At 40.1% G+C, this 24584-nt stretch overlaps 1 protein-coding gene across 7 annotated transcripts in view; it reads right to left on the bottom strand.

Annotated features, from left to right (window-relative positions):
• Positions 1 to 24584, bottom strand: part of lrp8 (low density lipoprotein receptor-related protein 8, apolipoprotein e receptor) — a 168537-nt gene that overhangs the window by 56533 nt on the left and 87420 nt on the right. For all 7 annotated transcript variants that reach the window (XM_005736981.1, XM_005736983.1, XM_005736982.1 and 4 more), the window contains exon 4: positions 9615 to 9743. In XM_005736981.1, coding sequence (XP_005737038.1) covers positions 9615 to 9743 — 129 coding nt within the window. The remainder of the gene's footprint in view (positions 1 to 9614; positions 9744 to 24584) is intronic.

Below are 24584 nucleotides of genomic sequence, written 5' to 3'. Positions count from 1 at the left end.
TTAAGAGTTTAGTTTGCCGAGTCTACTCTGTTCACCTCATACCTGCTCACATGACAACCATTGACTTTACTTAGTGCCTGGTTTTAGTCTGACAAAAACTATTAAGTCATAACTGCTTTAATAATTTGAATGTGGCTCATTGTTGCTTTAAATTCTTTGCTAATGGCTTTTAGTAGAGCAAGACAATCACATAATGTGATTATGTATTAGCAAATTACTGACCACTGCATTAGCAGCAGCCATTTAGGTGACAAATAAATCATTAAGTTAAAAATAAAAATAGCAATAGGGCTTTGAAAACATTTGCTTGCCTGTAAAGTGTGGTGGGTCCTTCAGCTGTCTAGAGCTCGCTGGGCAGGAAAAGCAGTAAAGTGAAAAGATCCTAGATCTGACTCGAGCTAAGCGGTGTTTGCACCTTGATCAATTTTCAGACAAACAGGCTTCACTGTCATCTCCAAGTAATACTGAGAGGGTGTGTGTGTGTGTGCTTGGCTTTGGGGGGTGAAAGAGGAATTGAGTAATGTTCTTAAAACCATCAATGGAAGAAAACAGTCTGCTCGAAACTGAAGTGCAACCGCCTCTGGGTGCCTAGTGAGCCTGTTTGTGTGCTGGCGCTCCATTACATTACACCTACGCGCACAGTGAGAGCAGTCAAAGGATTATAAATGAAGGAGAACATAATGGGAAGAAACTCTGAGACAACTGCTAGCACTCTGTATCTATGCAGCCACCTCTTGTAGTGTAAATGTGGGTGAAGCAAGATTAAAGAGGGAAAAATGCATTACGACGACTAGACTTTTTTTTTTATGTCAGTGCACTCTTCTTCGTCTTCTTTGATCTGTTATCAAATAATGGAGTCCATGTTTTCTTCTATAGCTTCCTATAATAAAGAAGCTACATATTGCATGTGTGTAGATGCATAGGAAAAGGGGATGTGCAGGAATATGTTTTCATTTGTGTAGTTTTTATCTGTGTTTTTCATTAGGATACTTACTCTGTGCAGAAAGCACCTGAGCTTTCTGATAAACGTGTTTATTAAGATGTGCAACTTTTCCCCCTCACTTGCTTCTTTTTATTTTCCATCAGAAAAACACACATCTACAGTACACAATAATCTCTCCCTCTGCTCGGCTCCTCTCTGCCCTGCTATAAAACACCATCTAACATATCCCTGGGCATCCATTTGGCAGCAACTTGCTGTAATGTAACGCAGCAGCACTGGCTGATGTGAAAAGAGCAACAGGTCCTCGGGGCCTGCGGGAGCTTTCACACTACTGTCTTTCTCCCTTTCTGCAGATGAGGACAGAGAGGGGAACAACACACAGAGAAACAGTCTGCTGGAAATATCTGGAGCGAGTATTAGCACTGCAGAGAGATGAAACTAAAGCAAAGACAAAAAGAGGCATATGCACTGGGCATAGATAGAGATGCCTTCACTGACTGGAGACTATAAAACCATCACATTAGAGTGTGAAGAGGAGAACTAAAAACACCAAAGATGTGGTAATGCTATGTTTAAGTGGAAAACTTTAAGGTTCAAAAATAAAGCAAATGCAGATTTCCTCAAATGGCCAAAAGACAAAAACATGTTCAGGACCATGTAACTCCTGCCTTCATCAGAGCAATGGAGAGTGATTTTCTACACAACAAAATCTACAACCTACTGACCTGACCTACCACTGATGGCAATACTGACATGGGCAGCTCTAGTAACTCACTGTCGCAAAGGTGCCCTCTCAGCACAATGAGAGGGCACTTGAACACTGCAGTACTATGGAATAGTCTTGAGCCACCCCTCATTTTTTTGTTTTTTTTCCAAGGAAAATGGGAAATAACTGCACTAATTTACTGAAATGTGTGCAAACATACATGGAATTCCATCACAAGGGAAAGGACTGGGTTTGTACAATTCTATTAAGCTTGAATTTTAAAAACAATTGGTATGACCACCTTTATTCTTCAACAAATCTATTTGCAAAGCTTTCTTTAAGTAGTCTTCAGGAACAGTTAAGCTTACATGAAGGACATATAAAGCTCTTTCTTGGATGATGGCTGCCTTTTTTGGTCCTCTCTGTCAAGATGATCCCACACTCCTTCAACAATGTTGAGGTCTCTGGGGAGGCCAGTCAATGACTGACAGTGTTTCATTGTGTTCTTATCCAGTTATGATTTTATTGCATTGGCACTGCCTTCGGGATCATTGTTATACTAAAAAATAAAGATGTTGCCAATTGGACATTTCCATAAAGCACTGGTGGATCAAAACCTAATGGTACTTTCCTGCTGTCACAATTCCATCAAATTTGACAAGAGCGCCAACATCCCTGGCTAAAATGAAGCCCAAAACCATGACAGAGCATCCACCGTGTTTTACAGATGGCTAGAGGCACTCACTGTACCTCTATCCTGACCTCCTCTGCACATTTCGATGATTTGAGATAGGTTTTGATGAAACTTGAACAAGAAATCCTTGTTATAAGCAAGCACACAATGTCTTTGAGGTACATGAAATAAGACTAATCAGGATAGCCTACTTCTACATAGACTTGCTCCTTGACAATTTTAAATGACAAAAATACAGAACATTCAAGAATAAGAGTGTGACAGGCCCAACTGGACAAGGTTATCATTCCCAATAGACTAGGTGTGGGTTAGGGTGTCTGTATGAAAAGGCTTATGTTGGAGCTATGTAACTGTAATCTTTTTGTTTGTTTGAATACATACATTAGCATGAATGCAGCATTTTTATTGCTGTAAAGATAAAGTAGCCTGGCTCACTGTGATACAGTTGTGCTGCTTCTACAGAAGGGTTAGTACACTTAGAAGAAAGTAACAGAGAGGAAGAGGATGTGTCAAGCAAGATGGATTTAAAAAAAAAGATCTTTTACAAAAATCGACTTTCTACTTTCTCCAGGTAGAAACGACAGAAGCACATTCAGTCACTCAACTGATATGTTGAAGAATTCAAAATGTCAGTTTATTGTTGTACGAGGAAATTAGGACCAGTGTGTAAGATTGAACTGCCTCTATTAGCATAAATATCATATGTTATTCATAATTCTGTTTTCATTTGGGTATTGTTGACTACACATGGTATATGAATCATGTTATTGTTAGGTCGGAATGAGCCCCTTGTATCTAGAGCTCTAGAGAACAGCTCAATGCATTAAAATTATATGTTGAGGTGGCAAAGGACACTTTTCTGGCATTTGTTGGTTGAATTCTTCACCTAATAAAACAGAAATTGGAAAAAAGGGAGTTCATCCATCTTGAAAATACTCTATCAGTGTTGAAAAACCCCCAAAACGTTTTAGCATCTGCACACTATGAAGCATGCAAACACATAGCTTGCAGCAGATGTGTGCCTAAACACATGCAATTTCACATTAACATAAATTAAAGGCTCATAAACTTTCTTCAGAGGCCTCCTCTTAATGTAACAGATATCCTCTCTTCCTGGACCCATGTTTTATTCAACATTTGGATATACTCAATTAGCGGCCCAAATTAACATTAGCTGTACAACTGTAGCTGCTGACGGAGGGCGGGAAAGAGAGATGGGAGATCAAAGGTGCAGGAGGTGGTGACGGCAGCAGTAAGGATAGGGGATAGGGCTGTGTGATATGACCAAAATCTCATATCCCGATATAAGACATCTATCGTCTGATAACGATATAAATCACAAAAATGTAACATTTTCTGTAAATTCTGTTGCGTTAAGTGTTTCCAGCTGCGCGTCATGTAGCTGGAGTCGAGTGTTTTAACCGATGCATGAAACGATACATTTTTAGACATAGGTTGTAATGGCGTGAGTATTTATCACACGGCGTGCTGCGGGGAAAAGCCTGTTCTAACGTTTGAGTCTAAGGTTTATTTTTTAGCACCTGGCGGCTCTTTTTTGCTTCTCATCCGTAAACACTCTGCATCTTACACGTGATTTAGTTTATTTTGAAGTCTCAACAGGATCTTGAGCTTTATTGTGAAAGGTTTATGTGGAACATAAACAAGCGGACACGCGATGGTTTTACCGTCGTTGTTGCTAACGACAACGCATAAAAACAAATGTTTGTTTGTCTGTAGTCTGGTTATATTGAATATAAGAGAAAGAGAGAACTTTAAGAAATAAATATAGCCACTACAGTGACCATCAAAACGATGAAAAAAATATTACCGTAAACGGTTTATTTTACGACATCACGAAACAAACGATTGCGTACAATGAAATGATAGACCTTTTTATATCGTCATCCGATATATATCGTTATATCGAACAGCCCTAATAGGGGATGGATGAAAGTAACAGATTTCAAAAAGGAACTATGTTTTCAGACACACCATCGATGAACTAATTTGTGTTTGTGGGTGGTATAGTGCTCTCTCTCTCTGTGCAGCCATTTCTATAGTTTTACCAAAGATCTTGATGAGTACGCTCCCACAAGCATAACATTGTAAGAAAGTCAGGCAGGGCTATTGGTCCGTTATTCTGCTTCCAAATGTTTATCACGTAACTGAACTTCATTGTTTGTGTGGCAAACACTCATTTGATATTCCAGCTGTGTCTGGTACATCAATTAAAGATTACTTTTCCAAGAACAACAAATGGAAGAGCGGGAAAAAATTAGGTTACCAGATACCCAAAGGGAGTGCTGGTCTCATTAGTCTTTGCAAATGTTTTATCTTTATCTGTTTAAAGGACGAGAAGGAGGTGGGCTGACACATGCATATACTTTTATATTTTTTCTTGTGCTGCAGCACCAGTGACAGTATTGAGATACTCGCTTAGTAATAGGTAAATAATGACACCAACAACGCATCGCTTTCCCCCCTCTCATACCTGTGTGCATTCAAGGTGCAGATGTAAATAAAGTTCACTGTACTTAATAGCATCTAGCCAGCGCTACAAACGAAGAGTGCACAGAGATGAACTAGTACTTCTTTTTTTTTTTTTTGTGGTTGGTAATTTTAAATGTAGCTCCACAAACATCAAACACACAAACTGTTTCTGTGAAATCTTTCACAAAATGTGTCTGCTACATGAATGAACAGTTAGTGCATTTCCCAGGGAGGGAAAAAAACCTAAATGCATGATGGAAAAAGATGTAAGAAAGAGAGAGGGCAGATGAGAGATCATTTTAATATAACTGCTCTGCAGATGAAATTTAAATCTTATATGTAATGTCCTAATTCATTTTAGAGTTTTTAAATCAACAAACTGTGAGTATACCAATTTTGTTTTATTCCCAGTTTTCATGAAACTACTGTGCAGTTTAGTCTAGTCTAAACGGGTTAGTTTGTTGTGAACATTACAGTGATGTTGCACTGCTGTAGAGCGGCTGTGGTGTTCATGGTTAAAGTTAGTTAACATCAAATTAAATTCACTTGCTCAATTCTACATTTCATACAAGCTTTATTAGGTTTAGAAAAATCAGCTATCGAGTCATTTGCTTATATCTTACTGAATTTAACTGACTAAATCTCCCAAGAGCAGTGATTTTCTGAGAAGCAGTGCTGGTCACAGCCTGCACACAAAGAAATCCCTTCTGTCGCTCACAAAACAAGTTACTGTGTGAAGCATTTCTAAGCGATACTTTTCCCCACATTACACTACTACGCTCCATCTTAGGGTTCTCCCACCTGCCAAATCCCACTTCGACCCCTGCATGGACTACAGCAGCATTAAGCTACGGTAACATTATATTATATAATATATATCTTCTGTAAAGTCTACTCAGACAGAAACCCTCTTCAGAGATGTTATATGATTTGCCCCATAAACACACAAGGGTGTGTGTATGTGTGCGTGTGTGTTATAGGGGCAAATGCAAACTTCAATCTTGTGCCACACTGAAAGTGACACATGAGTATTGCTAGATATGACCTGCAAATATTTCCATCACAGATTTCATGACAAAGTAATGAGAGTGCTTATTTAGACATGAAACTGATATGATCACATGTCCTCAGATTAATGGAAAGGAGTGTTTGTAGAGGAGGTGTATTCAGGAACATGCATTCCCACGATGATGCACACAGACTCAGAATGTAGAAACAGTACCTGTTTTGCTGCTACTACCACACTGTGACTAAAGTGACAGAGTAAACTGAGGAATCTTTGTGACTACAGCTCTTTTAATACTTTAACCAACAATGAATCCTCTTTTGTGACTTCCCACATAATATGATGAAGAGCTGACATTTTCTATTAAAAAAATAAAAATAAAATGTCAAATCTCGGCAGACCTGCAAGTAAACTGTACCTTCAGAGGCTGGTGGAGGTGTAAAACTGCAAGGTGGTGCTTTTAAACGCTGTAATGTTCTTAATTTGTGTTCCTCCACTTATTGAATTTGTTATCTGCATCTGTAATAAGGCGATATCTGCACTCTGTGTTTAACTGATGGATATGAAATTTGAATTTCAGATACTCTGAATGGTTTTGTGAAATTTTGTGTTTTGGAAAAAGAGTTAAGTTTTCATGAAAATAAAGACTAGCGTTAATGGATCCATTGTGCTGTTGGGCTTTAAGTCAGCTTTAATGTGTGATCTCTAAATGTCCGGTCAACTTTTTAATATTCATCAAAGGCTGATCTCTGCAGCAGAACGCCTATAACACCCACCTATATAATCAAACCACTTCAGACAGTAAATCAATTACCATCAAGGGCCCTATGAATTTCTTTTTTTTTTTCTTTCCACAGGCGCATTAACCACTTTATTTTCTACTGAAAAAGGTGATGAAGAGTTGGCCAGGCCAGGCAGATGAAAGGCAATGGAAGACTATCAATACACAGAAATACAATGGAAAATTACAGGTGCTAAGTAAGCATGGGAAGAAAACTTATACACGAGATACAGACGGTATGTGAACAGTGCAGCTTGGGTTACATGACTAAATCAACAGTGCCTGCTGTTTTCATTAGGTCATGGTCATAGACTCCCTATAGAGATCTCCGTGTGCTACCGTCAACCTAAAGTGCACACACACAATAAAAACAGATGAACTGGGACAAACACAGAAAAGACTAGAAGGAAGGTGTGGGAAAGAAGATGAGTTAGGACATCCTGCTAACCATGAGAAAAACAAACAAACCCCAAAACAGTTATCACAACTTCTAAAATGTGGAAAAATTTTCACAAATTCCAGATTTCATGTGTTTTACACTAAGAAAATTCTGGATTAGCACGCAGCTGATGTGTGAAAGCTTTTTTTTCTCCATATAGACACTAGAGAGGTGGGAATCAGCAGATGGCCCACAATATGGTATTTTCACAATACTTCACTCATGATGCGATATTGTTACGATTTTTAACATTTTGCAATATGCTGTGCAATAACAAATCAGAGTTTATCACCTTATGATGCAATCTGTTTCTCATAAAACAACAGTTAAGTGTGATAAAGACAAGAATTCACATTTAAATTCACACTTGCTATAAGGCGACCCTGCTTTGAATTTATGTAATAAAGCATCAATATTTGGGTCTCTATATCGATAAAATATCGGCATGCAAAGTATCACTATACTATGCTATATCGATTTTTTTGTGGATGGCAATTAACGTGAATTATTACACTGAACAAAAAAGAAGATGCGCACAGAACACAAAGAAATCAAAGAGGAGAGTTCGCAGAAGAGACTTTAAGGAGAAAGAGATTCATGCTGGTGCAAACCACAGGATCCCTCTGTGGAAGCAAACAATAGCTGCAAACCGATACTTTTAACTGTGATGAAGAGGCATGTGATGCACTCGCAGTGTGCAGATGCCCCCGTGACTTATGTGGTGAGACAATATCCATGGTTTGAAGGCAGCATGTTACAGCTAACAGCAACACTGTATTAATAATAATACATGAGGAGGCATTTGTAGAGTTTTGTTGACTGCCAAATTGGGGAGTCTGCACATCTTTGCGCCTCATCTTCAGCATGAGAATATATGAATGTCAAAGTTTGTGAAGGACAATGCCAGCATTATGGGAATAATCTGAAATGCATCACACAGATAATCTTGTAGTTTCCTAATGAGGACACTTGGTACATACTCTCTCTGCTTTAGGCCCCTGCATACAAAAACTGGTCTAAAATGACCCCACTTTGTCTCCATTAAAACATAATGACTGTGACAGTAAAAAAGCCATTTTTCATTTGGACAAAGGCACCAACATTATATTAGAGATATTAGAGAAATTCAGAACATAAAGGGCAAACTGTACATGCAATCTATATTCTTCAAAAAAATATGCTGTGGGTGCATGTGTTTGTTTCAGGTTTAAAATCAATAATGCTGCAGGCCAGATGTTTATGCTGATGAAAATCAATACCCCTTTTTCCTACAGCTTTGATATCAGCTGGGAGGATGTGTGCTACAAAGTGTGACAGCAGTCAATGTATGCGTAATTACTAAAAACATGTGAGGGCATTGCTGATCAAACAAGTGTGTGCTTTCTGAAGAGACAGACTTGGGCTTGATTTCCATCATGACTGTAAAGTAGATGACAAGAAATTTAGCAGTCAATTCCAAAAGCGTTAGGATGCTTTGAAGTGACGATGGGCAGAGGTTCAACAATCTGCAAAAAAAAGTGCATTTACAAATTGTGGAACGATTTCAGAATAATGTTCCTCAACATAAAATTTCAAAGACTTTGGGTGTCTTATCATTTACGCTTTATAATATAAAGGCTGAAAGTCAATATTGGATGCCTGTGATCTCTAGCACTGCGTTAACAACAGGCATGATTCTGTCATGGAAAGTGCATGGACTCAGTGCCATTCACAAATGCAGGTTAAAGCTCTATCAGACAAAGAAGATGCAAGCATGAGATGAAAGCATGCATAAATGCTGCCATCTTTGCTGAGTAACATCTCATTTAAAATCAACCATGGTAAAATGACTAAAGATGGCTAAAAGATGGACGCCGCACAATCTGGACTAAAGAGGAGAGGGACAGTCGGGCTTGTTATCAGCCCTACAGTTTTGGCAGATTACACATCTGGAAAGGAACCATGAATACAGGTATACATACAGGTTTTAGAGCAACATATGTTTCCATCAAGATGATGTCTTTTTCATGACACTATACTAAACTGCATCCTGTGTCTATTGCAACATCTGGATGCTCCACTGGCCTAAGTGTAGTCCAGACTTTCACCGACTGAAAACATTGGGAGCATCGCAAAAAGAAAAACATCACAAGAAAGATTCAGGACTGTTGAGCAGCCAGAATCTTATATGAGACAAGATAGAGACAGTCATTTTCTTCCACCAGTCCAGCAGCTGCTCTCCTCAGTTCCCAGATGTTTACAGACAGTTGTTAAAAGAACAGCAGATGCTACACAGTGGAAACCACGGCCCTGCCCCAACTTTTTTGAGACATCAAAGTCAAAAAGAGACAATATTTTTCTTAGAATGGTGCATTTGATGTGTTCTATTATAAGTAAAATAACTGTATTCAGTTTATATTTATGTTTTACACAGTGTCCCCACTTTTATGGAATTGGGGTTACACGTTACATTATTCCCAACTGGAATACAACAGACTGACTGCACTGTAACATGAAAAGTGTGCCGCGTGTTTAACTATGTGCTTCTTCCTTCACCATTTCCACCACAAACTTACCCGCGGCGCACTGCTCCTCATCTGCCCCGTTCTCGCAGTCCCTCTCTCCGTCGCATCGCCATGACAATGAAACACATTTGCTGGCAGCCCCTCCGCAATCAAACTTCTCTGGAGGACAGGTCTGTCGGCCTGTGGTTGCAGGGCAAGGGTGAAAGACAGCAAAGGAGAAAAGGCGGAGGGTGGGGGGTGGGAAGAAGAGGAATGAGTGGAAGAAAATTGGCGTAAAAAGGGGGGAGAGAATGAAGTCAGGGAGAGTAAGATGGGACAAGAAAGGGAAGGAGGCAAAAAGATGGAGAGAGAAAAGAGAGCCAGTCAATGAAGCAGTTTGATAACTTAGTTATCTTCTCTCTCAAATCGATCCCTCTTCAAAGGTCTGCAATTAAATTAGACACACAGCTACAGTGGAACAAAGGAGTGGGAACACTGTCACACAAGACACAGAGCTGGGGGAAAAACAATGTAGACAAACAAACAAAGAAAGAAACAGAAGGAAGCCAAACAAGAAAAAAGTGCCCAAGTCTGTGTGTGAACAACTGTTTCAACCAGGGCTCATTTTTCCATGAATATTTAGCCTTAAGAGCTAGATAACAATGTGCCAATATAAATGTTAAAAAGCCCAAGTCAAGACCCCACATCTCATTTCCAAATTATTTATAAATGGAGCTACTCAACATCTTTCCAAAATGCGCCTAATTCACCTCTTAGCTTAAACTCGGACACATATCGCAACAAACTGCCGTGAAAAAGGACACTTTGTGTATAGAATACTATATTGGTTGTTATTTTGAGTGTAAATCAGAGAAAGCAAAAGAAGTGGAAAGCTGCACATCGCAGACAGTGAAACACACTCCGTTACACACTGTGTGTGATTGAGAAAGTAGTCCCTCTAGATAAAAGCCTATTACAGTAGTCAAGGCCATTGTTCCTGCGTGTGTAACCCATGAGGTTGCTAGAGGGAGGAGGAGGGAAACACTCCGTTCTAATACATCAAATTTACACAGCCCACAGTCCCTGCAGCAAATCCCCGTGCCTTTTTCCGGCAACCCACTATACACCCTCACCCTGCCTCATTTTCCCCTCACCTCTCTCTTTAATGTCTCTCACTCCCACTCTAACGCCACAGAGACTCGAGCCCCAGATTACATTACAGCACTGTGTCAAACTCAACTCCATCAATTACACACATCTGACCACCAGCATGCTCGCTGGCAACAAGCCTATGTTTGTTGCAGACGCAGATCAATAGTACCTATGGGATTCGCCCATTCCGGCTTCACTCTCCATTTTATTCTTCTCACATTCCTCCTCCTTGTTTTGATTTTTTTTAAACAACACTCTGATATTCAAACACTGCCCCTGGTGGTGGGACGTTGGGACTAGTTTAGCCAAGAGCGACTGCAAGAATCCTCTCCAGCTGTGCACTTTTGGTTGATGTGATCACCTTTGAAGTCATCCACTTGAATTTTCAGTCTTCTCTAAAACTGGGTTTAAGGTTAGACTTGGGCCCTGGTGCCAGGCTGGATCTTTTGGGTGACCACTTTCCTCTCACCTCCATCTTTCTTCCTCTCACTGAATATCGAGCTCTTGCGCGAGCATCTTTTCAAACAGTCATCCCCTAAATGAGGTTTCTCCTTCCCTTTAAAGAAATAAAAAGCCTCCTGCAAATCCGCTTTAAAAGACCCAACGAGTAAGCGCCATATCAGCGCAGTGTAGCTATTACTGCCAAAAGGGACTGAATGGTCTGCGTGTACAATAAGAGCGCGTGCGGGTTAGTGCACGTGCTCATGTTCTTGTGCCTTTGATGCAAAGAACGCAGCTCTTCTGGATGATGTGAAGGTGTGAATGTGATGTGGGTTATGTGGAGGTGTCTTAATATGTGAATTGTCTCAGCAATCTAAATGTGCGCCTCAGAGATCTGGTACTATACAGACAATAGTGTTCCTGGCCTCCACATTATCTGGCTTTTCTAAGAGAGTGTGTGTGTATATTAGTGTGTGTGTGTGTGGCAGTGTAATACTACTGTGGGAGACTTCGTCAGTTTCATACAAAGCCTAACATGGAAACATCACCTAAGGGCTTCAGTCCACCAAGTGTCTGACTGACAGTTGGGTTAAAAGGATGTAATTTGTCTGACTGACCATTTCTGGCCCCTGAGAGCCAGAATGGTCGACTCACGGATAAACTGCCAATCACGAGGCTGAATACAGATGAGCAAGGGGGAAAAAAAAAATTATGACAAAACGAATTAGAGGATTCTCACCCCAAGGGTAATCATTTTCCATAAATACAAAGAAGTACGATTCCTGCTGATGTACAATCAAACAGTAACCTATAACTATTAAAAAGTCAATTCTTCTGCTCTCTATTAGAATTTGATAGACCATAATAACAGTTTCATCCCCACCAATAGCTTCTACATAAGGTCTCTCTATTTGCTGCCTCAGTTACTGTGCAGCCCATTCCCAGACAAAATTGGGTTGTGCAAGCTAAGAAATCTGTTTTTACGCTGCATGCGGAAGCAACAGGAGTTTGTGTGGACTAAGCTGAAGCTGGTAGCACATGGAGCAATTGGCATGATCAACATCGGTCGCCGTGCCTGTACAGGCCAAAATAAGAAAAACAAAAACATGCCTGCTCTATCAAGTCTGCATCTCAGATTGCGTCAAATAAAGGACGTGGAAACACGAGCGTGGAACAATCTGATCAGCATGTAATCAAAAGGAAAACAAACATCGTATCATGTATTTTTAAATCTAGGGTGTATTTTTGTTTTTTCCTTTGCCAGTCCAGATGGTGTTGATAATGAAGTCGCAGTTAAAGTTGCTTTCCCCTGTCTTTCAAAAATTGGTGCTGAGAGCAAATTTGCCCTCTGTCTATCTCTCCTTGTTCCTTCTCTCACTAAATGCTGACAAGGTGGACAAAAGTGGTAAAGCAGGCACTAAAGAGAACTGCAGGACTTCCTGAGGGAGAGATACTGCAGACTCTGATCGTGTTACATGCAGAGTGCAATATCTGACTCCTGCTCCCACCTTCTCAGGAAAAAAATGTACACAAGTCCATAAAAGCATCCTAATGCAAATAAAGACGCACGTAACTCTAAACTACAAATGCAGTGTTTGTGGAGACCGCATGTACACCAAAACAGCTGTGAATCATCGCCTCAGCTGCCAGTCAAAGGCATGTAAGTGAATTCACCTTTGTACTGAATGAATATTTCAAGAGCTGTGAAACTGCTGTGGCACAGATATAAACACTTGGCCGTTAGCTCCCAGTTACCTTTGCTTATTGCCAAGGCTTAGAGCAAATAATAGGCGAGGCACTGATACTAGCCATGCTCCAGTGGAGCTGCTTGGTGATGAGCAGTAAGACACTGAGGGCTCAATACAGCAGCTCCCTGGTGGGTGTAGGCATTATCGAATAAGTGTAAAAACCGGTTGGGGAAACAAGCATGTACTCTTAGTGAATATAACAGGATACATCAGTGTAAAGGAAACAAACAAGTGCAAATTGGCTGGATGACCAGGTCAGAGCCTTTCCCTCAACTTTCATTTCTGTGACACAAACAAAGCACGCGAGGCTCAACAGATTCAGCCTTGAGCCTCTCTATTCACACCGTAACCCCATTTATACATTTATTCACAGGCCGACCTCGGGTAAGGGGTAATTTTACTTTGAGAGCATGAGCCTGATTTCATTAATATGGCAGTGCTATTAGAGAATAGCAGGTACTATGAGAAAACACAGGAAATTATGATGAGGGAAAACCAATGTACCCAGTTAAATTCCTTAACAGTCTTGTGTGCATAGAATAAGTTTAAAATTCACTGCTTAGTGTTAGCAATACAGCCTGTGAAGGGATGCAGTAGCGAAATGCTGCAAGCCAAACTAAATTTATGAGTGACCTCTGTGGCTTCCTGTGCAGATTGCATTAATAGAAGCTTGCGCTGCAGTGTGAAAGTGAACTAGGACGAGATAGCTGGCTCCAGGAGGAAAAAAAATATTTACACAGCAGCTCTAGCTTTGTGAATTTATTGGTAGGAAGCATATTATCACATGAGAAAATATTCAATGAATGTTTGACTTATTAGGATAGACTGGGATTTTGATGATTGGAAGAAATGCATTCAGTGTCAACTTTATTTTAACTACATAAATCCACTGTATATTTTAAGGGAAAAATGGCTTTAATCATTTTTAATGTGTTGGTTTAGTATTTTGTACATTCTGGATATGAAATAGGTTTTTGCTCATCCTGGGGTCAGAAAACTCATTTGGCACACAGAACACGATGCAGTCTTTTAATTCAAACACGTCCACAACCAGAAGTAGTACACACTTGTTATTCTCCTCACATGGCCCGTCTAAGTGTCTATTATGAGGAGGGTATAGGGGTGGACGGAGCAAGGAGCTGTATGCTAATGAACTTTTGATGAACTACCTTTTTAATTTCCCTTCACAAGGAGGGAGGGATTGGAGCATTGTGGCGCGGCACCACGTCCACTATCCAGCTCCATGCTTAGCATCGCGGCGAGCCTCGTAGTTGATTGATGTAGAACTCCCCAAGCCCCGTAGGCTAATGCTAAGATAATTATTTATTACGAGTTGCGTGTGTGAGGCCAGGTAATAGAAGCCGTCCTTAAGTCACTGTCCATCACAATGAGACACAACGTCAAAACAAAAGCCACTTGGGAGAGTATGTGGTAATATGGCACATGATAAATGAGGAGGAACGGAGGCTTGTAGATGATTTACCCTGTATCGACACGAAGCATTGTACCTGCATGAATTTAAAATGCTTTAAGGTACACCGCAGACGGCACAGCATTGATTGATGAGGTACCCCGTTTTAATGTCTTTTTATGCAAAAAACACAGAAGAAACATGACATGTCTCACTACATTGGTGGCATATTATGAATGCCCAGATACTCTGCAATGCTTTGAATGTCAATTGAGTCAGCAAGCAAGCAGTACAAAGCAAAAAACAAAACAAAACTGTGTGCCATATGAAAGGCATTAAGTTCTTTGTAGCCACTTGCTTTTTATTGTGTCACTTTATTTTTCCTGGTCTTTTTTAACTTTAGAGGACACAACATAGTTTGTAGTTCCTTCTGGTACCTATGTTCATCAGAGCTGTGAAAAAAAGAGAAAATAAACATATTTCTTGCATGTGTTTGACAGATCATCAATTGAGTCCAGCAGGAGGGAGTCCATAACAGTTGATCGTCTGTGAAACTGAATCATTAAACTCAAGTTTCAGCCGTGAGGTGGCATCATAAATTGGCGACTGCCTGCTTGAGAACAGTAAACCTTTACTGCTTGGCTACTCTGTGTGGTATAAAATCTGGGCCGAAGCATGTCTTGAATCAATACACAGTGAGGTACTGCACCTTACTGGAAAGCTTGGTCTGTATATTTAAAGGTCATATTAAATTTTATCCATGTATTTTGAGACCATTAAGTACACGCCACACCACAAACACTTAAATGTCTCTGCCTAATGTCTTTATATTTATCTTCAAGTATACAAGACAAGAAATAAGGGCGAAAAGAAGGGAGGTGGGATGTAAGGTGGGAGAAAGCGGTCAGATATTGGTCACAACATTGGAGAACATCAATACAAGGACAAACTGGAATCGAGGCAATTAGAGGAAGCTACTAGAAAGAAAAAGAAAGGCATCGAGCTGGAATTGGATCGGAATGGGGCTTCTTGTGAGTGCAGGGCCAAATTTACACAGATAAGAAATAAATAAATAAATCTTTGGCCACTCACTCATTTACGCTGGAAACATTTTTACAAGATAACACTCTACAAATTGATCGACCTGCACATTAAGACCCAATCACAAACGTAAAATTCCACTTCACGCTGCGTTTCAAGCCGAATTACATCTTAATGTAGAATCGAATTGGAGAAGCAGTCCACGACGCAGTATGGAATAATTACTTTTGTTTTAAAGCTGTAACCTTAGTGAGAGGAGAAGAGCGCAGTCGACAAAGGACGGGAAGGCGAGACCTCGCAGATGATCAATGATTCATTCAAGACCTGGGATGTAGGGATCAGCCAATTATTCGGCGTGTAAGGACTTTTTAAATCTAATGGTTTGATCGTTTGTAGTGGGTCGTGTCATCGTGTGGACACTCATTAACCTCATTCCAAGCAGCAGTCTTTTTTTGTCCTCCCTGAGGCGCCCAATGCTTTCATTAGTGGCGCGTAAGGTGCCTCCAAGGGGCAGACACTTTGAACTGCAGGTACCATTTATCTTTGTTTCGTAACCATTGACTAAAGCTTTCAGCTAGTACCTGCTCAGGTCTGAGCAGTGATATTTAATGTGGTTATTAGAGGCAAAACAATTAGTCAGTTCATTAACTGCATGATTGACAGGAAGATAGCTTATTGAAAAAAAAAGGTGGGGGAAAAGTGAGATATTCTTTGGCTGCACATCCCAAATGTGGTTTTCTGTCTCATATGTCACTTAACTAAATATTATTAGGTTTTGGACTTTTGTTTTGGAAAAGATATTTGAATAAGTCAGCTTGAACTCTGGGAAGTTGTGACAGCATTTTTTCACTATTTGTCTGGCATTTCATAGACTTTAGATCAATCTATGATGAAAAGGCTGGCAACCTGTCCATGGTGTGTCATGTGTCTACGGTAGGCTAGGCTCCAGCTCCCCCCCCCCAACCCTGAATTGGATAAGTGGAAAAGTATGGGTGACTCAGTGCATGCATTATATCCTTGCGGTCAGTTTTTTTTCTCCCCCCTTTCGCATCATACAGAAATTTAGTAAATATACAGAATTTGTCCTGCATATTTACTCACATTTGTGCAAATTTGACAGACAAGATCAGCAAAAGAATTGAAGGATTCAAATGACATGTAAATCTTACTTCAGGTTCAGTGACAGTTAGCTTTGTTCGTGGTGTTGAATTAGCCTACAAAGCACTGCATTACTCACAGAGGAAAATCATGCTTTATCGGGCACGAATAGCTCACATGGATTATTTTGTAGACAGATTAAGTGTGCCTAGGCATGTACAACAGGCAGAATTACTACATGCACGAGTTAAAAAGGGGTTGCATGTGCTCTAAATATATGGACTGTTACATATATTTGTTAATGCATGACTGAGTACATCTTTGGTTACCTTTATATATCTTTCCATGTATGTGTGAATGCTTGAGCACGAAGAACACTGCACATTGAGAACTGGAGCATAATATTTCATGGCAATGGGGAATTGTATTTGGCAAAAATGACAATGGAAAGACAACGGAGCTCGATTTAGAAATCAAACAAGAGCGTCACGTTAGAATTTTTACTAAGGCCATCTAATTTCACAATTTAACATCCTTAACTAAGTGAGACCATAAACTGGAGATTTTAGCATAGGAGTACACAGGAATTGACCCGTATTTTGAAGCTTTACATGAGCATATACACCATTGCCATCTGGGTTACCAAAAAATAGATGCGATGGGGAGTAATGAGTATGACTATGTTTCATTCCATAATTATATAATCCCCTATTTTCAGACATAGTATGGTCAAGATTTACAAAATACTTATTTTTTTCTGTTTTGGCCCCAAATCAAAGACCGAGGCCATAAACAGCAGAAAAGTGCTTACAGAGTTCAAGAAATAAAGTTATTTTCCGGACGTCTCTTTGTAACGACAGCTATTGCCATTTTGTGGTCTTTGGATAGAAACCAAGTTAAAGGCACTTCAATATTGGCTTCATTTTTCTAACCTGTAAGCTACAACCATGTTTTATACAGTCTATGATTTCATGCAAGTTTCAAGCGGTGTTCCGGGGTACTGCTAGTAGCTAGTAACAATTAAACGTTAAATGTTTGGATGGATCCAACATAACAGATGTCTCCTTTCACAAATTTTGTTTACCTATCAACTCAAGTTTGGTTGAGTTGGTTGACCCTTTGGTGTGGAATGTAAATGACGTAGAGTTTGGAAGCAGTGGGAAAAGCCAGCCCAGCTAAGTATGTATCGCCAACTCCACCGGCCATTGTCCTTCAGATGTGAAATCCAATTTAGGGAAAGGGCGTATGCAGTTAATATCAGATTACATTGTAAATGAAGGTTAGTGTTGATTAGTGCCTTTCATTGGAACGTTGATCTCCAATTATTGCAGCCCTGATGTAAGGAGTGGAGGGAGAATGTTGGAGAGAGAAAGATCAAAGTCAAGGGAAAGAAGAGGGGGAAAAAAAACTGATCAGAGAGAGCAGGTGCAGAGAAAGGAGAAAGAAGCGGGATTCCAATAATACAGGAAAACAAGGGGGGCTGGGAGGTCATGCAGTGAGAACAACAAAACAAAACTGTGAACCTATGACAATAACAAAACAGTAGGGGTGCAACCATACTCGTATTGATATTTAACGTTCGATACAGTGCTTTCGGTTTGGTACGCATATGTATCAAACAATACAAAATTTTTAATTTATTTTATCAACTTTTCTTCTGACGATGCTGTCTGTGTTGAGCGCTCAGTGGATCTGCGTTCGACTACTCCGCCTAGGCTGCACTGTCGAGTGCAGATCCACTGAGCGCAGAAGCTAAGCTCGTTGCAACATGGCAACTGCCTCAACGCTACCAAACTGAGCCTCCCCCACCCTCATTCAGATCTGGCGTTTGGAACTATTTTGGTTTTCATGTGACGTATGACCCTGATGGTAAGCGCGTCATGGACAAAAGTAAAACAGTATGTCCGATGTGCCACGCAACGCTCAATTGATGGGAACTAGTGCGTTAACGCAGTTAGCTTGTTAACGTGTTGACGCCGTCCAGCCCCACGCACGGGGCGATCCGCGGTAACTCGTTAACGGAGATTTGCGGCATTATGGTGTTAAAGTCATTTTAACGAGAGTGGGAACACAACGAATATGACTGCACATTTACGCCGACATCATCCTAGTGCAAAGACAAGTGGAAGCAGACAAAAACAATCGTTGCACACCTACAAAACAGCCACAAGTCCAAAGTAAGATCTGAAAAGCCTATGGGGATAGATAACCAACAGCGGCCCCCGCCATCAGGATGCGAACCGGTGTCACTGCAGCTATATACAACCATGGCAACAAAGTTTCTCTAGATGTGAATTTTTGAGCTGTGTGTTTGAAAGCATGTAACAGTGAGTGACAACATGCCTAATAGAATTCAAAAGTCTTGCACTCAGTTCTGTGCAAACCTCTTAAATTCCCAGCCGAACTATTAAATTTTTTTCTGCAAATGAAAATGTGAATAAGGGCGGGTAGATTTCTCCTGCGGGTTTAGCTCACATGTATTTCTCGTAGGTGACGCAGAAAGTTTCCACTGAAAATTGCTCTCTCTCCCTCGTGCTCCCTTCTCTCTATTTTTCCCCTAACTCTATCCGGTGTGAAGGAGCAGGAGAACACGGTTGTTAAATGTGGAACCATTAGCACAGTCTAGACCTATGTGTCTGGCAGTGCCATGGGGGGAAGAAATACAGCGCAACACCAGCGCTTTCATAGGAAATTGCCACTTTCTTCCAACGGGGCCCTCTAAATTGTTGTTTAGTAGACGACGCATTGGGAATTAAAAATATTGCCAGTGGCTAGTGCCACATCTCTCAGCTGATGACAGGATGCAGGAAAGGGAGGTACACAAAAAGGAAGGCAAAGGAGGGAAAAAAGGCAGTCAGGACTCTATTGAGGGATGCAGAGCGTCGCGCTGAACTTGATGGGGAAACTGAGCTCATTTCCTCCGAGGCACTTTATTGAAATGCAAGGGCAACGCACAAAAACAGATCTATAAAGAGAAACAAAGGCAGGTAAAATTACTTCTAAAGACTTCTCTGTGGAATTTTGAAAGAAAAATATTTCTGGCTCTGTGAAACTGCCTCTCTCTCTCGCGCGCGCACACACGCGCACACACACAAAATCTAGGCAATGGAAAACGGGTTCGGTCGAATTATAAATTTAACCAATTTTTGTGCTCTTAAAAACAAGAGAAATAAATAAATAATTTCCTGGATAATTAATTTGAGTCACAACGAGAAAATGGAACCCCACGGAGAATGTTTGAAAACGACAGCTCTGCGGGTATCATCCCCAAAGAACATCTGCATGAATCACACTTTATTACTGTAATTATCAAATGCAAAAAAAGGCAAGCTTTATATCCAGTCGCGCTTCTGCCATGTCGGCAAATTGTTATGTCCACACGCTCACGTTATACTGTTACCACACAGCTATTTAAGTCACAAAACACCAGTTAAGTTATGCTGTATCAGCTTTAAGATTACTTGTGTTATGCATGCTTTGGTCATGGAGACGGCAGCTTCTCTTTATTTGCTGTTCTTCTTCTAGCTCCTATCACTAATTTTTCCACTGTAGACATTTTTGACAAATCAAAATTAGATGCATTTAAATATCTATATGAAACTCATCTTTTAAAAAAAAAAATCACTATTATCACTTCCTACATGCAAACCTATCATGAACTGCTCTGTATACCAAAGTATTCAAGAGTCAAATGTGAGGCCACCTCCCTGAAATCCTAAAGACTGGCCACAAATTGGGTCATGCAACAGCACAATAATCTCAAACACAGCAGCCAATCTATAACAGAATGGCTGAAAAAAGAAAACAATCAAGGTGTTGCAATGGTCCGAAGTCCAAACCTCAACCCAGCTGGAATGCTGTGGAAAGATCTCAGAGCTCTGTGTAAACGAATTCCCGCAAACCTCAATGAATTAAGCAACGCTTTAAAGAACGTGAACAATGTAAAGACTGATTCTAAATGTAAAATCAGGTGGTTCTAGAAGCTACTGAATCAATGGGTGTGCTTGATTTCTCACAGAACTGCATAGAGTCCCTCTTTCATAAACCCCGCCCCATGGAATAAGTCAGCTTAAAGCCCTTTTCCACTAGTACCTACCTAGATTGGCTTGACGTGACTCGACTCGGATCACCTAATGTGTGTGGGGTCATTATAGCAACACGGTTGAACGTCCTGTGACGTCATTGGTATGCAACATATATACATCACAACAAAGGAGGACGTCGAGGCGATGGTATACCAGCTGCTCGGTCTGTGGCTTTTGGTCAGACTCGGGACACACGGTGCTGTTTTTATCCAGCCATGTTCTTCGTTGCCAAGTTTAAAAAAAAAATGGTTTTCATTTTTCGTGAAGGAGCTCTCCTCCGATTGCTTGGAACCATGGCCAAGTAGGTACCTAGTACCAGGTACTACAACCTAATGGAAAACCCTAAAGGCGTTGTCATACCGTCCCGAGCCGACCTGAGTAGGTACCAGTGGAAAAACGCTATTACTGTATAGACATGACATGGGGAGTGCTCAATTTTGTAAGCTCATCCTTGGGTTATGCATATATCCTCCTGAGAAGCAGCCGATTCAATGATATCCTCTTTAAGTGATATTTGTTTTTTGTCTATATCTTGTGACTTATTTGAGCTACCCTACTAAGTCCTGACGAACTAAATAAAGGACATCCTGGGCTTTCCACTGATATCTCATGTGTTTGGATAGCCTTTCTACAAAAAAAAGATTCTTTTTTGCTTGGTTCTTTGGAGGATGAATCTCATTTTTACTGATAAATGTGTTATTCAGACCTGAAGTGTGGTACAATAGAGTCACAAAACTCATGTTAGTCTTCTGTGGTTACATAATGGTGGGTGGTAGATTCAATCACAATAAACACAGCGATAGGCAAAAAGAAAGTGGTGAACTTTGGTGGCATTTAATTTTTTGCATGTTGCAGTCTGTGAATGACATTGAGCTCATAGCAACTAAAAGAACATGCAGCAAGACACTAGACTTCATCGTCTCTGAAGTAGCTAGGTGACCTAACATTCCCTCATATATTTCCAGTGTTCATAACCATATAACAGCTTTTGATTTTCTTTTGCACAGTTCTTAAATTTGCACGTTGTTAGTGTGTCCTTTAATGACAGGTCACTTGCTTTCTCCCAGACTGAAAGAACAAGGAAGGCAGACAGGTAGAGAGAGTTGGATAAAAGAGAGGGAGAGGCCACCTGGGAAATTATGGCAGGTGCTGCCGCCGCCTCAAGCATGAAAGTGAAGCTGTCCGACAGTGCAACTGACTGGATCCTTCCCTTCCACGTTCCAAAATAATTAACTCGCACAACCGCCTGCCTCCTCGCTATAATACGCTAACCTGCCTATTGTCTCAGCACACAGAGACAAGGCAAAGCCTACCTCATGACACAGAAGGAGGTGAAACTGATGACAGAGAGGACAGAGACGATGACCGAATAGGAGAAGCTGGCAATTAGGGCAATGCTGTATAGTTAAACATTAGATGACACTTATTGTATTTTCACCTGAGACATTGTGAGTGTCAGTTTTGAATTCAAAATTCTCAATGTCTTCATCTTGACTTAATATCACTGAGATATTATGATCAGCTCTTCATCGTGACCGACAAAAACTCTAAACTTCCTCTTTAATATAAAAGCATTGCAACTTTAGCCAACTAAATATCTATTAGAGTAAGAAAAATAGCACCCGTCCTCCATCTGCCTTGCCCGACAATTTCAATATTTTTTGCTAAAGTTGTTTCCTCAGACGTGCCATAATTACTAGGTCAAAAAAAAAAAAAAAGAATCTGAAGAGTGGCGACTGGATATAAGCGCTATAAATCATCGCTACTAGAAGTTGGGAAAGACGTCCTGCTGTGATGAGAGACTCTGCTTTGACAATTTGTGTCTTTAGATGTATGAGTTTCATCAGATGGAATGAAATCATGGCACTTTTAAAGCCCGGTGGGGTTGGGTAAGTTGATAAAAAAATGATCTAATGAGATTATAAATATAAAAAAAAGGACTAAACAGAGACACAGTTTTCAAAGTGTGACCCTATATTCATGGCCTTTAATGACACATTGGAACTCAATATTGTAATCTTGTAGTATTAAAAGAAGAATTTTAGGGAAAATATCCCGAGTTCAAGGCCCTGGAATGGAGTTGTATTTGAAGCAAAGAAACAAATGCTGCCAAATCCTTTATAGTTTCTTCTGAGTAAATTAAGGAATAATTGCTTTCTTATCATATCAAAGAGCTAAAGGGAATAATAAGACTGTTGCTTTCTCGGTTTTATCCCGCTGTCTTTATCCTATCCTATCATGAATGATGATTTGAGATGACTCGACTTATAAAGTTATCACAATTCTCGTTTCTGTTTGTCTAATTTTCTCTCATTATGCTTCACAATAAGAGGCTTTTCAGAACACTCTTTATCATCATGCCTCCGAGTGTGAAAAATGCCTGAGTAGACTTAGACTACTTCTACTGATAATAAGTCTTTTGTACTATGAATATAAAATATCCTCCACAACTTCCAAAACACACAAAGCCTAAGCACTCTTGAACAGTTTTTTGCTTTTTATACAAAGTTTTCAAGCATCACTTGGACTGACGGGGCCACTGGAAAGGTTAGACGTTGCTCCATATGCAGTTAAATAAGGGGTGCAGAGTGTCTCGTGTTTGGTAACTTATCTACATGGGGACACTTAAACGGTGAGGAGTCCTCACTTTCATCCCAGAACTATAGATATGCACCAGCAGAGACAGAATGCACATACAGATGGGGTTTTAAATAATACTTGAGAGACACTACACAGCTCCTTTAATCAGCCCTGATTGTCAAACTGCAGGATCTTGTTGATGCCACTCAGTAAATGGATGCTGTAATGTCTAGACCCCAGAAATTCAGGGCTTTGATGTCTAGTAAATGGAGTGGGTTCCCAGTAGCATGGAACATTATGAAAATTTAAAAGAGAGGTCATCTGTCTGGTCATTTTCACATGACTGTAGTGCATAATGAGTCTATTTTTCTAAACTGGTAACTGCAGTTGATGCAGGAACCCTAACATGGTGCCAAAATGCAATAAAGATGCTTAAGGTATTTATCTAGTATTTCAAGGCTAATTACCTCAAGAGTTTTTCTGTTATACTTACATCAGACTCATAATAATAATATTAATAATAATAATTGAGTAAAACAACTTAAAATAAAACTATTAAAACAGAAAATCATTACTTTTATTTTATTGCCTTCATGTGTTATTCTACATCTGTTCTGCTTGATTTCTTCCTCACCACCAGCCACCACCCTGAGCCTGTTTCTGCAGGAGGTTCCATCCTGTTAAAAGGGAGTTTTTCCTTCTTTTAGTTTGTGCCTTGTGAGCAAAATATAATATGAACATATTTAAGAAATTAAATTAAAAATACTTTTTACTAAACTTTATGTTTCAGTATGTAGGATGATCATCGAGAATCATGTAAATCAATTGGTATTGGTACTACTTGATTTCTGGTATTGTGACCTCCTTCATTTCTTGTGTGGACTACAAAGTGCAGCAACGTTTGCAGCAAAAATGCATGTAAAACTAATTTATATTTAGAAATGTATTTAAACATGGTTCTTAAACACTGAAGTATTTAGCTTAGTTTGTTACACCAATTTGCATAACTAATTATTAAAAAAAGGTGTTTTTGTTAAAGTGCCACTTTGATTAAACTTTTCAAGCGCTTTAAGTGGAAAGCAACTGATTCAAATATATATGTTGTAGTTTGATGTTTGATGTTACTTTAAATAAATGTTGCTGTTGAGCAATGTGAATTTATGATACTTCAATCACAATTTATGATGCAGCTATTAAACAAAAATGTGTGCACGGTAATAAATGGTTAGCACGGTCTCTGTTTGAATTTGCTTGGACCTGGCGTGTCCTCCGTATGCCTGTGTAGGTTTTCTCTGGTTTCTCTGGAGAAAACGTTCAGTGCAGAACACTGTGCACACTCTTTCATGCATCAACCAGCACTCGTCTGATTGAACATTTTCTCCAGAATCCCCTCCAGGCCCAGGTTCATTTTCAGACGTATAATTACAGACAGCTACAGAGAGGCCTGCCTCTGTGTGTGTGTGTGTGTGTGTGTGTGTGTGTGTGT

The sequence above is a fragment of the Pundamilia nyererei genome, unplaced genomic scaffold (assembly GCF_000239375.1).
Source record: "Pundamilia nyererei isolate P.nyererei 1_Seehausen unplaced genomic scaffold, PunNye1.0 scaffold00072, whole genome shotgun sequence".
NCBI lineage: Eukaryota > Metazoa > Chordata > Actinopteri > Cichliformes > Cichlidae > Pundamilia > Pundamilia nyererei.
Note: the sequence above shows the minus strand (reverse complement) of the source record. Positions and strands in the feature narration are given on the sequence as shown.